Raw genomic sequence first — 15,576 nt, forward strand, 5'->3', positions numbered from 1 at the left:
ATATTCTGAGAGTCTTCCTACCTGCCTTGCACAGGCCCCACTGCAGTTCCCCACCTGAAGACTACTTGCCCTGGAAATTCCCTCTTCCCATGAAGAAGGGAATGGATAGGGTTTACTGCTTACATGTTAGCAAGGTGAGTTGTGAAGACATAAACGAACTGTGAGGGCTGCTTTCCTGTCCCATTGCCTGCACCTGCCGCAGCATCTGACCGCAAGCTGGGGGTAGCACCATGAGGCACGCTGGAAGAGGTGGTCTCATTCAGGCTAGGCAGCGGGTTGGACCCTGGGCCAAGCTGCGAGGCTGTGGACATCGCAGGATCTGCTACATTACAATCTGCGGGGGCACAGGAGAGGAAGGAGCTGCTCAGGCAGGGCAGGAACCGGGGCGGCAGCGGGGACACCGGCAGGTGGCAGCACCCGCCTGGCCGCCTCCTCGCCTCAGTGGCCGCTGCCCCCCAGCGCCCAGCGCGGGGCTCTGCTCCTCCAATGGACACCCCAAGAGCAGGGAAGCCCGTTGTAGTAGTGGCTATTAACCGTCTGGTGTCAGTAGGTAACATTCCTAGTTAATATTAACAAGCATCGCACTTCCCAGAAGCACGCAGTGCCCTCCTCTTGCCTAGCTCCTCACACACTCTCACACACACACACACACACACACACACACACACACACACACACACCCTGCATGCCCTGTTCTCCGCCCTGTGGCTTCCTACTACAGACCCACCCCTGCAGACCCACAGTGCCAGCAGCTCTCTTTAAAGAGAGGATGTCTTGCTGCAAACCTGGCAGGAGTACACAGGCGATGCCTTGCTGCTAGCTCTTGCCCTTGGACAGCTCCATCTTGACTAGCTCTAATCTGGCAGATCGTGGAGCAGTCAACACTATCCCTTCCCAAGAGGGCTGTGGACTGTACAGAGAAGCACAAGAGAACATCCTGGAGAAGACAGCACAAAGGCCACCCTCTGCCTGGTTTTACACACTTCCATGTTACCCATCAGCTGTGGCTCTTGGGTCCAACAAAGTGATGTACAGCAGGGACATTCAACCCCAACACCTTAGTACCATCTTCATAAAATTGGTCCCACACCTCACTGCACAACCACAACCATATCCCAGCACAAAAGCCACCAATGGCAATGGCCCACCATGGCATGCACCCACCCGAGTCAGAACACCCAGGCAAGGGTAGAGGTGACAGTGCCATCTGCCCTGCTGGGCTGCTGTAAGGACCTGGCTTGATTCATGCTTCTAAGCCTGTAAGGAGGTAAATACTCACTGTGTGCACTGCTGATGGGCTTGTCGTCTTCCTCGCTGTCCGGCCCAGAGCACCATTCGTCCCCGCTGTATGGCTGCTTCCTTTCCAGCACGCAACGTCGCTTGCTACGTGGAGCCACCTCGCCTGGAAAGGGACAGAGCCATCAGAAGAGCTGGAGACCTGGCAGAGGCTGGGATATGGTTGCGTGCTGCACGCTGGCACTGCCAATGCAGCCAGGATGCACTGAGCAAGAAGCTTTACACCAACACCTGCCCAGCCCTGGTAAAAACCCTGAAGCATCTGCTCGATCTGGACTCATTGCCTTTGCAGCCAGATCTGGCGAAGACTCACCTGTGAGGGATACCAGTTCAGAATATGTGTTTCTTACTGTCTGAAGGGAGTGTGAAAACATGGGATATGTCCAACTGCTGCTCCAAACCAGAGACCTTCGAGCATTAACCCTAAATTTAAGGGGTCTGTGATTTAGCAATTAAAACCTGAAAATGGAATGGGAGGGCACATTCACATCCTATGTAGGAACAAGAGACAGACCATGCCATTTGCAGACATCAATCAGGCAAGAGTCTTTAATGCCCTCTATGAATGCCCTCAGATGCTCCCTCCATTTCTCAGATGGGGCTGACGCAGCTCCAAGAGGAAGTGGCCCATCTAGAAGCTCCTAGGGACTCAGGGAAAGAAATAAAACACAGGGGGGATAAATTCCAGTCCTGTGGTGCTTTAACTGTAATACAATACTGTTCTGGCCTCCATTTTTTTTTTTTACATCATCTAGAACCCAAATGCTGAGGGGCACAAGCCAGATCAGTGGCTGTGCATTTGGGGACTGGGTACGAATTATGGTTGGCACTAAGTGCACTACTAGGAACTCTCTTCCAACAATCCCCTGCAAGATGATCAAGCACCCTGTGCAGCCATTGAGCAAAGCGCTCAGCGGAATGCAAGAGGCAACAGGCACGGCTGGTGAGGAGAGGCAGGGCAAAGGATTTGGAAGCACTGACTCAGCCCTTTTCCAGCAGCCATGTGCTGTAATGCAAGAGTCATCCATTGCTGACAAAACCACAGAACTGTTCAGATAGCGACCCTCACTTGCTAACCATGACCGAGTTGTCGGGCAGCTGCAAGAACACCACAAAGGCAGTTCTTTGCCAAAAGCAAGACGACAGAAAACAACTCAACTTGGTCTCAAGTTGACAGTTGGCACATTGCACAGCAGGAGCATCTGGTGCAGTTTCAGAAAACCATGCTTCTTGCTTAGCTGGCCTTAGTAGTCCATGAAAGCTAGAGGTCCAAATTCCCAGTGTAACAAACAGTTTAGGGAATGAAACATGAATGCAATGCTCAGCCACTCTGGTCCCAAAACCACAGATGCAACAAGCAGTGATGCAAAGATGCAGAGGCAGCCAGGACAAGCCCAGACAGAAGTCCCAGCAAAGAAATCCCAGATGCTCACAGCTGCTCCCATCCCAGGTCCTGCCAGAACGCTTGGAGCAACTGCAAGGAGGACATGCTGAGGCAAGGTTTAGGAGAGCATTACCTTTTGATTCTGCGTCCTGTGAAGGGGTGCTGGCTTCTCGCTGTTCTCCAGAGTCCACCGAGATGCTTCGTTCCCGTTTCACCTTGCCCTTCAAGGAGCTGAAGTTTGGGACAGTGTTCTGGCTGTTTTTCAGTCCAGAGTTTCCAGGGGAGATCTGAGTGGCCTTGCTGCCATGGCTTCCTGTCCCCACACCCTTCGAGCCCAGATTGCAGGTAGGTGCTTGGCTCACGTTGTGGTGCTGGGCTGGGGCACTGCTGCTGCCTGCCTTGCCATGGCTGGGCAGTTTGTTGTCAGGGTGCATTGGATTGGCTAAAGCTTCCCACAGCGCCAGTGGAGAGAGCTCCCAGCCCCTGGGCTCAGAAACCTGCAAGAAAAGAAGGCAGTGAGTGAGCAGGGTGCCCCTGACATGGGCACTGGGTTGCTGCTCAGCCCCAGGGTCAGGCAGAGCCTGCAGAAAGACATGACCCAGAGATGCTTGTGCCGGGAATTGGCCCCAGCCCCTTCACGCAAAGGATCCTACTCTGCAGCAAACTCCCACCCAGGAATGGCAGGCTTGCCAGCGCTCCAAGGCACAGGCATGGGCACAGGAGCCCTCATTTCTGAGGTCATGACTGGAACAGTGTGCTCCATGCCAGCCTGGCCCTTATGATGGCAGAATACAAGGGAAGGGCAGAGCCATGAAGCGCAGGCACTCATCAGCTAAGCAGTTCCAGCTCCTGCTCCAAGGCCCTGGGTGAGGGAGCATCCACTTCAGCAGCAGCTTCCAGCCCAGGAGGATGATGCAACGTCCCACAGGCCTGCTGGGATTGCAGGGTGAGGCTCCCCTCATCCAGACCCAGCCCAACTCTCCCAGTCACCCAAAAGCCTAAGGCAGAGCCCTTCAGGGAAGAGGTATTTAGGGCAGAGCAGGCTTCTGGGCTGGGGGGCAGGCATGCATCTGAGCAATGCTGCAGCAGCCCTCCTCCCAGGATCTTTCTGCCTTAGGCTTGCATTCTTCCCCTGGGAGCTCTGCATGGGCATTAGGGATGACCAGGACACAGCTCCACAGTACCTGAGCCCATTGCGCATTTTGGAAAGCTTCTACCAACCCTCAGTTCATCAGACACCCCTGCTAATTGCAGCTAACATGCTGCCTGGCTTATGAGTGCCTCCTAGGAGAAGTCTTCAACATGGCACATGCAGTGTGGAACATCAGCTAGCCTCGCCTCAGAGGCTACTGGAGCAGACAAAGGTCATCTCTGACCTCCAGACATAGCTCTTGCACACTGACTATTCCTGGCCTAAACCCCATTCATGGCTAAACCCTCAGAGACAGTCCCAGTCAGAAAGATGTACAATCCCATGAGAACAACTGGCTTTCTCATCTAGAGCATCTAACTCTTCTTGCATCAAGCCCTGCTACAGCATCCTCATTACCTCAGCCAGTGACCCCAAAGCTGCAGAGTCACAGTCTTCTCTACTTCTTGGGGAGAAGGGGAAAGGAGAGCAAACCACATGTTTATGGAAGCTGAGGTATTATTGTTTGCTTGCATACGCTATGTGCTTTTCATGACACCCCCACAATGTACTCAAGAACCTTTCCTGTGCAGAGGCAGAGAAATTTCCCAGCACATGAGGGTTACTGGGCCCACAGTCTTCTCCTCCCATCTGGATCATGCAGGCCAGATGCTGTGCACAGATTTCTTCTGCCACCCAGGGACAGGAAGCACAGGCTCCAGACCAAACCCTGCATCTCTAAATAGCACTGCGAGAGCTCAGCAGCACAACACATGCTGCTCTTGGTTTGCCAAACACAGGCCCAAAGACATACCATCAGCATACCATTGCTCTGCTAGGGCAAAACACAGTCCCCAGAACAACACACAAGCAAAGAGAAAAGCATGCTTGTCAGATCCACGATCCCCCAAAGACGGCAATGTCCACAAGGCACAGGTTGCAGCTCACCACCCACTGCCAGTCAATTTCCTGCCTGCACAAGGGACTTTTCAACACCTGCCTCCCTCCCAGGCTGAGCCAGCAGATGGCTGGCACTCTGTGGTGCCCACCTGCCTGCCCAAGAGCTGCCGCACAGCTATATCACAGTGCCCGCCCCAGCACTCCGGATTAGTTAGTGGGATCATTCGTGCACAGCTTGGCCTTTCACCACTTCCTAACTAGCGAGTCGTTAGTTGCTTCCTCCTCCTCTTCTGCCTCTCCACGAACCTCGTTGAGGGCTCTGCTCTAGCCTGGAGCAAAATGGTGAGCCACAGTGCTGATTAATTTTCACAGCACATAAGGGAGCTGCTAGCCCTTTAAGTGTCAGCCAGTCTCACTCGCTCACTCTTGTTCTCCAGGGACCTATTAATAGCAGCTGGAAAGATCACATCATTCTCTGGATATTTATACCCCTCATTCCACACCAGGAGAGATTTATGTCAGAGCTGCCGTCCCAGTGCCTGCCCAATTGCTCTGTCAAACCGCTTGAAGGGGGAGGGGAGCAGAGTGGGAAAGGAGACAGGGAGAGGGCAAGCAGGGAGGAGGAGAAGGTCCATATGGCACAAGCTGCAGCGTGAAGCACAGCCGCTGCCTGGCCAGCCACAGAGAGGCTTCAGCCTGCTGGAAGAAGCTGCTGCCAGACAGCATTCCAGAAGCAAGCCCTGCAGCAGCTCCCGCTGCTGACGGCCCACAGCCGCCGCCTGCTGTGCCACAACCTTCCCAAGGCATTGCAGCACAGTCCTGAGGGTCACCAACTGACTGGCACCAGGGTGCTACCACCACCACCTGCATTGATGACAGGCTGGGAAATGCAAGCCTACCCATGGTGCACCTGCACCAACACGGTACCGTGCTCCAAATAGATCCAAAAGTGCTTCACCAAGAAGGTAAATGCTCAGCAGCAAAACGCCAGTACAGCACAGCATGGGAATGTGGATACCCTTGGGAGCGAGGATGAAAACTGAGGTGCTGAGGCGCCACTAAGATTGTGCCCACGGGGTCCAGAAACTAACACTCAAGATGCAGCCCCAATACTCCTAGTCCTCAGGTCATATGCAGGGAACACACACATGGATCCTGAAGAAACCTAGCAGTTACCACAACAGAACCTTCAGACACTGCCTGCAGCAAGGATGAGCCTTCCTGGCTGTGAGGTCCCTCCAGAACGATACGTTTTTGGGGAATCTATCCTCTTCTTTCATTCTGGGACCATGCTGGTGCTCCAGGGAGCACATTCATCGCTTTGCCTCAGCCAGTCACAGGACAGGAAGCTACTATGGGCTGATGAAGGGTTGTGGCCCAACCTTCGGAAGTCCTCCTCTTCCCGTCTTCACCAAGACTGACTTCACTCCCCTCACAATTCCTAATGGGAGACATGCCAGAGGCAGCTGCCTACAGACTGCTTTGCTTTTGGGAGTAGCAACAGTTGGATCCTGTTGCAGATGCATAGCAGGGATCCACCCCGGCCTCCCATCTGTCTGGTTACAGTATGCCAATAGGCATCTTGATTGCTCTAAGCTCCTTGCACATGTGCCTAGATTCAAGCTAGGCTCCAGCAGGCACGCTGCACATCTGGGCTGCAGTAGAGAATTAATTAGAAAGTAGACCGTGTGACACAGGGAGACAAACAATATGAAACATCTTGAAAAGAATATGACAAAAAGGAGATTGCATAGAAATCTGGCTCCCTCTGCAATTCAGCAACACACCCACTCCAGCCCAGTAGATTTAAAGACAATAGTAAACTTAATTCCCAGTGGTTAAAGCAAGGAGCCGAGACTCCTGGCTTCTGCTTCGGGCTGCCACAGATTTCATGAGTGGCCGTGAGCAAGATGGACTGCTTCTGGGTGCCTCAATTCCCACCACTGAACAAGGGGACAATCCATACTACCTCATATGTGGAGGGAGGCTTACAAGGCACAATAAATATAGCTGAAGAAGAAAGTGTTATAGCAAAATACACAGTATTTGTGCCTGGTACGTCTGAAAAGCCACAGCTTTAAATCGAAGACTGGGACCTTAGTGGACAAGAAACCTCAAAACAAAACAACAAGAACTGCTTTCAGTAAGTCTCCTCCAGTACAGTCTGAGCAGCAGCAGAGGGGGAGGGAGAAGGAAGCTCCAGGCTAGGAGAGTCTGGGTTGACATACTCCCAATCCCGGAATTGCTAGCTGATAGTTCAAGAAACCTGAAACCCCACTGCATTCCTGGAGGACATTCTGGTGAATCATGCTCCCGCTCACTCTGAAGGATGGTAACACGGATTCCCAATGCTGCCACAAGAATGCAGAGCCTGCGTCTGCCTCCGGATGGGGCAGAAAGGCTCCTGGTCACCAACCTGCTCCACAGCTTCCACACCTTGGTGGTGGCTGACACTGCTGCCATGCTATCCCTGTTGGGAAAAGAGGCAAGAGAAGAGGCATCTCAATCCTATGAGATGCTGGGGACAGCAGCTCTTGCAAAACCCAGGAAATTACTGACCCTCACACACACAGTGAAGACCAGAACCCCTGCCTCACGAGTTGTGCTGACATGCCCCACAGCTTGCAAACACCCAACATACAAGATGGGTGGCGACATAGTGATGCAATCAGCAAAAAGTCACCCAGCCCCTCTCTGCCAGCCAGTTCAGCAAGTAACAAGACCAGGTTCCTATTGAAAAAGCCCTCTAAGAACATGGCCTACACAGAAAGCCACCAACCCACTCAATTCCGGGACAAGCCTCATCCTAAACTTCCAATGGATGGTACCACAAACTCCAGCAGAACATTTTGGCTTTGGAAAAGAGAGTTGCTAAGCAAACACAAAAGCTTCTTGAAGAAAAGCATTAGGAGGAGAACAGCAGAAGTATAGTCCCCAAAGGACCTGCCACCCGCTCCTGAACTCCTTCTCACCCAAATCTGGATGAGATCACAGGCATGCAGCCTAACACTACTGAGATTACCAGTCCTCCCAGGATTAACAGCGGAAGGGTTGGAACACCTCCACAGAAATACCACACTATTTCATTGAAGTCATAATGTTTCACGGAGACAGAGACTATGACAAACTTTCCAGAAGCAAGATTTCTTAAGTCTGAGACTCTTGGATTATTTCTGATTTGAGAAAAAGACCAGAATCCGAAACTTGACCTTTTCTGTGCAAAAATTGTTGTTCCAAAACAATCCTTTTCACAAGACCATTAAATGGGGTTTTGAGTCTGTTCCAGTGAGCAACAAAACCCTCAAAACCAGTAGCAAAACAGCATTGCTGTCACCCAGCCAGCTCCAGCCAAGAGTTAGTGATGGGCTCTAGCAGCCAGATGAACCATGGAACCCACCAGAGCCCAACAAGCATAGCTCTGTGCCAGCACAGCATTTAGCAACCAACACTTCTGGGAGCATCTCCCTAACCCCTGCATGGGAGCGCTTGTCTGAACATGTCTGCCCCCAGCAAGAACAGCCTTAACCCAGGCTGCTGCTGCTAATGGCCTTCTGAAAGCCTTGATTTGCCCAAGAGATGTCAGGAGGTAGGGAGTTCCACAGGGCGACGCTCCGCTGACACAAGTTGTCTGTTTTCAATGCATCATTAAATTACCTTGCTCTCACACCATCAGACTGATAGCCCAGAGAAGCCCGTTTTCTTTATTAATTTCTTGGGTTCTTCTCACACCCTTAACACTTTTAACAGGCAGAAAAGGTGGTACCCACACTGGATGTGTGGAGGGTTCTAAAAGACTTACAGAGAGAACCTAATTCTGCTCTGTGGAACCACACCCATTCTCACACCTGCTGATCCTGTCATTTGGAGCTGCCTGGGGAGCAACGGATTTCAGCAGGCCTGCTTGGTCATGAGTCTCTAAGGCCTGTAGCAGGATAAAACCTTAGGTTCACATTCCCTTCCACCTTGGGACAGACATCTCCACATAACACAGGTGGAAACAAACTCATAGAGAGCAAGGTCAATCAGGAATGCCTTTAGTTTCTGCCCCACAGCCCACTCCTGTCCTGTGCACAGGGAGCCTCCAGGTCTATCACCAAATTCACAGATCCTTCCAGCTTCCAAGTCCACCTGGCACATTCCCTACAGAAACCCTGCAAGTGCCAGACATTACTTGATAGTGACATGCAGCTCTTATGGGACAATAACAAGGAATTGTTTCATACACTGGCTCATGGACCTGATGGGGACAGCTCTGTGGGAGAGACCCACAGAAAGCTGCAGGTGCCCAACATGCTGGGACACAGCCACCAGCACGCTGCAGTGGTGTAATCATCTAGCAGGTCAAGGAGAAAAGCCAGAACATCTTCCAAAGGTACTGCTGCAGCTCAGGGAGCTTCAGTTTCCTGAAAGGCAGGACACCTTCCTGCAGTATATGAAATCTGGCCAGTCACAGGCTGCTATGACAGCTGGACACCCCCATGCAGCCTCTGGTATGCCTTGAGGATCTTAGTCTGTAGGCAGGCGAGGAGCCACACTGGGATACACAAAACCGTAGCAGGTACCTTGCACCCCATCCCCTCAAATGCTACTGCCAGCTGTCCCACTACACACAGCTCAGGGCAAGAGACCATGCCAGTCCCCAACAGCAAAACTGTGCTGGGGTGCGAGGACCCCTGTTCTCCTGTATATGAAGGGGACAGTTTCCCTGTGAAACCCCTTCTGGCAGACAACATTGCAGGCTGCGATACAAGGCCACAGTGCAGGCCTCCCTATGCAGTTACTATATGGTATTGAAAAATCTACTCAGGCAATTCCCACTGTGTCTGCACACTGGGGTTACTGGCACTGGGAGAGCAATGCTAAAATGCCAACCAGGTAAGCTGTGTCTCACACTGCTCTCTGCTACACGAGCTCTCCTGAGCAGCAGGGCTCATAGCCTAGATGTTGGAAACATGACCTTCCCACAGAAATCACAAGGGAGCCAAGTCTTGCCCAGAGTCACCCGTGTTGAGTAAATGCCCAAGGCAGCTCAGTCTATGAGCACAGTCTTTCTGTTGTGTCAGAAACTGCTTTAGAAACCCTTGCCAATAACTAAAGAAGCCCAGCAGTGTGCAGGATTGGAACCCAGCAATGCCAAAGCTCCAGAGGAACTCCCAAGAGTTAACACAGAGAGGGTGATCAAGCATTGGAATGGGCTGCCCAGTGATGTGGTCGACTCTCCGTCCCTGGAGATATTTAAAAAGAGACTGGATGTGGCACTTAGTGCCACAGTCTAGCAACCGCAGCGGTGGGTCAAGGGTTGGACTTGATGATCTCTGAGGTCCCTTCCAACCCAGCCAATTCTATGATTCTATGAACACCATTGTTTCTCTTCTTCTTTTTAGCAGAAAGTCTCTCTGCAGGGCTCTGTGACAGACTCTCCATCACCCACAAAGCCATCACACTTAGTCCCTTCTCTGCCCACTGTCTCCAAGCCAGACACATGTGGGTGCCTGAATGGGTGTCCACTTCCCAAGGCTGGTCCAGCTTCATGCTGGGTGTCCAGAAGCACCAGAGGTTTTCCAAGGTGTTGCACCCAGCACCCCATCTCTGGGCCCCAGGTGGAGCCTGTGGGACGAAGCCACTAGGTGTCACCCTCACCCCGAGTGCCTGCAGGGCTATGCACTGGCCAACTCACTGCACCTCTGGCCTACGGTTTCTTGCACACCCCAGCTCTCACACCTCATTGGATGTGCACGAGGGTAGAGCCACCCACCAAATCCATCTGCAAACGCTTAATCCACTTCCTCAGACAAAGGCAGCATGGAGACACACCACAAGATAAGGCTTGACATCCTACACTTCCTTGCAGAAAATATCCCCCAAACAACAGGTCTTCTTTTGAACCCAATGTGAGCTCAGGCCACAATCTTTGCAGAATCCTGGCAACAAACACTTGTGGCAGGGACCCACCACCTCCCAACACCATGTACCCAGGCTGCGCTGCATGGTACAACCAGCAACGCAACAAGCAGGTTTGCCTTTGAGGAGGCTCACAGCAGAGGAAATAAGACATTTTAAGCGACACACAGGAAGGCTTGGTCCAGCAGCCCTACTTTGACCTGACTATACACATTTTTCAGATCATTTGGTGTCCTAGGGTTCTTGGCCTGCTCTCAAAAGAGACATGACTTGGTGAAGAGTTAGAGGTCCTGCATTAGATCAAATATACAAGGGACACCTGCACAAAAAACAGACAGGAGCACCTGAGGGCCAGGAACCCCCCCTCACAGCAGTGTGCTTAAGCACACAAGCACAAGTGTGTATCCCAGATCACCCAGGGAACAGGGAAATGCTGGGAAGAAGGATGGCAAGGCCAGCCGCCCCAGACCCCTTGCCCCCCCCCCAAGTGGTCTCTGCCAGCATGGCCACAGAAAAGAGAGAGTGGCCAAAAGCTCCTCCACCATTATAAATACCAGGCCCAGCACACTGCACAGCCTAGGCTCTATATTTAAACACCAGCTGAGGCCACTTCCTTCTCCCAGCAGCTCCCTCCAGCCGTTGCCTGTATTTGCATGCCATCATGCAAAGGCACATCGGGGCTTAAGGTCAGAGGGGAAGCAGCCACTCATCTGCCTTGGAGGAAATTCCACCCTGGGAAACTCTTCATCTTCTCCATTGTGGATGGGATCAGCCAGGCAGTGGGAATCTTGCTGCTGAGTGGTGGCAGCTGCCAGCGGATGGCCATGGGACTTGGCACTGGGATGGAGAGGGAGGGAGCGGCCTCAAGGAGAGGTGAGCCCACACTTCTCACCCGGCTTTACCATTAGACTATGGGTTCGCACCAACCTGGAGAGGCACTGAACAACCCGAAAAGGGCAACCACCCCACCTCCTCACCATACTTCATCTCCCAGAAGCCTCTCTGCACCTCAGACTGAAATTCCCCAGCTTCTCCCACTCAGGGGGTACAAAAAAGCACGGCCTTCCTCACAGACCTAGCCCTAAGTCCCAGGGGCTACTTTGCCCTTATACAAACAATCCCACAGCTCACCAAACTCCTCTGGACACAGTGATCTCACCCTGAACCAGGACTTCTGACACCCCTCCAGTCTTGGTGCCCAAGGTTCACAGGAGACTCTGGGGTCTGCAGTGGTCAGTGGCCAGAGCTCAGGTGCCCATACTTGGCAGATCAAGCTCCACAGAAGCTTCATTTGTACTTGGTACAGTAACTGGGGTTATCAAGAGCTCCCATGCTCAGGTCTTGGTCCTCCTCCATGATCAACTCCAGATACACCATTATTTAAAAAACAGAAGATATTAAAAAAAAAAAAAAAAAAAAAAAAAAAAAAATATTGCATCAATAAAGATGGGGGTACAAAGGAGTGGGGAAGAGCTTAAAGGGTACCTGGTAAGAGACATGGAGATAACAGACCTTTCGAAAGCAGGATAGCTGTTCAGGCTATGATACAAGTGAATTAGCTGCAGAGTTTGCAGTAGAACTAATTGGTGATGCTCACACATCATCTATTGGGTTTCAAAGTTCTCATCCATTGGGACTACTGAGCCAATTCACAAATCTCTGAACTAGCACGACATGCCAGGATTGGCATCACTGGAGACTGACAGCCAGAATGTTTCCTGCATGCAGTCTTGGCATGCCAGCCAAATGCCTCTTCCTTTCCCTCATCTCTTGGATTCTGGAGAGGAAATCTGCAGCTGACAGGGGCACTGAGACAGCCCCACAATCTCTGGATGCCACTGACAGGGAAGCAATCATGGCAGAAAGCTGCCAGGAAACATCTCTGCTACCAAATAACAAGCAATATAGAGCTGGGCAGCAGAGAGGGACACAGGTGTCTATCTCCTCTAGCTGGTGTGACAGGGTACTTGTTGTCCTCTGAATCAGACAGACATGGACCTTTGCTCCAAAGCCTGCACCCCAGCAGAGTGAGCACACTGCCGCAGCATGCCTCTGCCCTCTGCCTCATGCCTCTGAGGCTGGTCCTGAACAACGACAGGAACCAGAAGCCACAGCAGGCCACAACTACGATCACATTACAGGACAGGAAGGAAGAAAGCACTTTGATCAGGTTGGAATCACTTTAAACAGCTTCCACACCGATACCTCAGCCACTGGAATTGGCACCTCAACACCCCAAATGTCCTGTTCCTAAAGACTTGTCCTGCTCCAGCACGTGTGCAGGGGTCAGAGCTGGACAGCTGCTGGCGGCTGCAATAGGGCTGCACCTCAGGCAAGGTCACGTCAGCAAGCAGCGTGGAAGAAGGCACAGAGACTCCCTATGCTTTGTCAAGGCTCAGCGAGGCCCTGCCTCTCCGTGTACATCTTCACCACAGGCATACGCTAGCTGTCCTCAAAACAGCAGCCACCAGCAGCTTTGGAGGCAGCTAGAGCAGCTACTCTTACAGCAGTGAAGGGCGGCAGAAGCTCCTCCACCTTCCCATGGGACCTTCTGGACCTCCTGCCCCAGGCAGGCCCTACTACTGGTGGGCAGAGGGTTAACAAGATGCCCAGGGAGCTGCTGGCAGCCTTCTCCTTGCCCTCTTGAAACAATGGGGCCATTGTGGGAGGCCAGGCAAGTGTGGGCAGGTCCCTGTGACTGGCAGTTACCCACTGGGTGGGTCGCTACTGCCAGGCACTCTCTTCCTCTCCAGGCAGGTAGAGGAGAGCAGCGGCTGTGGGCCCCTCCCATGGGCCCTGGGAGAAACAGAGGCAAGCCCAGCCACAGGAACACCACGCCAGCCTGCCCAGTGGCCCTGCTGAGCAACCTTGTTCCTACCAGTTCCAGCTCACACTAGTGTACAGCAGAGCAGATTGTGAACAGGATGCTGGGCACTGCCAGTATTGCACCTGGGTCTACTGCAGGATCAGCTGCACGCTCAGGATGTGACAGGGCAAGTTTTTCTCACCCCCAAAGGTACATTTCAAAGGTGGGTGGAAGTACTGACATAGGACCAAGAGCTTCTGAAAAACCTGAGGACTCCTCGACTTGACACATGTGTGTAGCAAAGACACAACTGTGTAGGGGACTTGTTTCCAAGCCTCCAGTCAAACTGGAATGAATAAGCAAGCAGCTCCAACATACTCCCACTCTCCTACAGTTGTGTCTCCCATCCCTAGCATGTCAGTGCAAAGGAAGCTTGGGCTGCTCTGAATTTGCATCTCAAAACATAGACCCCATTTCCAACACAGCAGCACTGATGGGAAGTCCTATGTGGAGGCAACAGCAGCACCCCGTCACCCAGGCTTTCCAACAGAGCCTCATGTCCCCTTGGGCATGGGATCAGGGCACACAACAACAAACTCAGCTCACTGAAGTGTGCACTGCACCTCTGCGTGAAACCTGTGGCCAGGAACATGACTCTGGGTGAACAGCCTGATTTAGAGCCACTGAGTGCTGCCTCCAACATCAGAAGCAGCTTTGCCTGGTCCAGAGGAGCATAGCAGTGCAAAGAGAAATGGCCCCATACAACTCAGCACTTGCTGCCTCATGCTGGGCCATGCTGCAGAGTACATCCCCAAACATCTAGGTTGGTTCGGGTCCTGTCAGAGAGAAGGCACTTGCTCAGGCGCATATGGTGTGTGCTGCTGTGCACAACCACTGCAGCTCCAGACCTACAGGACCAATTGCCTCTCCATGTGGGACACGCATTCTTTTCTGCTTGGTCCTGCAGCTTCTTCCCCAATCTCACAACTAGATTAAATGCCCAGAAGCACAAATACAGGCCAGCACAATTCTCCAACCTGGCAGCACCAACTCTGCCAGCAGCCTCCATCTCCGTTTCTTTTTTACCCTGTATAATGGCATCCCACACTAGCTCAGGAGCACCACTGCTGCCCAGTCTTCTCAGAGCTGGGCTGACAAGCAGCCTGAGCAGCTTCATACAGCTCCTCAGGTTTGCACCGTAATTTCTGCTATTAGAGCTGATGCCTTCTTCCCTGCTACTCCCAGCTTGTGTCATTTCTTTACATTTTCCACTTGAGGGCACCGCTCTCTTCCTTGCCCCAGATCACTGTCTCTGGCTGCTGTTACTCAGCTCTGACAATCCCACTCCAAAACATGCTACACAAGTTAAATACAGTAACAGTACTTCAGGTCCGGAACCAGAGGCTGGCTGCCCTCAAAGAAAGGACTACAAATATATCCATCAACATAAACGTGCTGTGCTCCCTCCCCACTTTGGTGCCAGCTCTGGTCAACAAACCAGATCAGACTGCAGATGGATTTTGCCCTTCCCTAAACACTCAAGCAAGAAGGCTCAGGCTGCAGGCAGGTCAAAACACCTGACAGATCTGACAGGTCATGGTTTAATCTGTGTATCTTTACCAGACAGCATATCTGAAAGAAAATAATCTTCCAACAAAGAAAAGAAAGAAGCTAGGTAACCTATAGCAAAAAGAGGTGGGGGGAAGGGGGGGCAGAAGACAAAAAAATCAGGGCAAGAGAGACAAAACAATCTTTGTCCTCATTTTGCTGGTCACGCAAGCACAGGGCAGCCTCAGTACCCACTGCCCAGCTCGGACAGCAAGGAATAAGCATGACTGGCCCAGTTTCACTGAGGCTTATAGAAACAAGGCTCTATGGTCCAGGGAAAGCATCCCTACACTCAAGGAAGAGGTAGGTTCAGCATAGACAGGATTTCCAGACTACACTGATAATTGGTTCACAGAAACCCTTGAGGACAACAAGCCCTCAGAGGTCACCACTCAGCTCCACTCAGCCGCTGTTCCTTTAAACGTAGCTCCAGAGACCACACAAGGGTTAAATCTGCCTATAAATATCTGTTCTCAGCAGGGCTGCTGCTCTGAACCCTCCAGCCATCTGTTCTAGCTTTCCCCCGATCTAAGACTGTAACATCTGAAACAC

At 52.1% G+C, this 15,576-nt stretch overlaps 1 protein-coding gene across 5 annotated transcripts in view; it reads right to left on the reverse strand.

The window, feature by feature from the left end:
* The window catches only part of BCL9L (BCL9 like), a 60,968-nt gene that overhangs the window by 9,615 nt on the left and 35,777 nt on the right, over nucleotides 1-15,576 (reverse strand). For all 5 annotated transcript variants that reach the window (XM_071769240.1, XM_071769245.1, XM_071769242.1 and 2 more), the window contains exons 2-4: nucleotides 2,814-3,177; nucleotides 1,280-1,402; nucleotides 124-334 (exon numbers count right to left, since the gene is read on the reverse strand). In XM_071769240.1, coding sequence (XP_071625341.1) covers nucleotides 124-334; nucleotides 1,280-1,402; nucleotides 2,814-3,114 — 635 coding nt within the window. In that variant the 5' untranslated portion in view covers nucleotides 3,115-3,177. The remainder of the gene's footprint in view (nucleotides 1-123; nucleotides 335-1,279; nucleotides 1,403-2,813; nucleotides 3,178-15,576) is intronic.

This window comes from Heliangelus exortis, chromosome 26, assembly GCF_036169615.1.
Source record: "Heliangelus exortis chromosome 26, bHelExo1.hap1, whole genome shotgun sequence".
NCBI lineage: Eukaryota > Metazoa > Chordata > Aves > Apodiformes > Trochilidae > Heliangelus > Heliangelus exortis.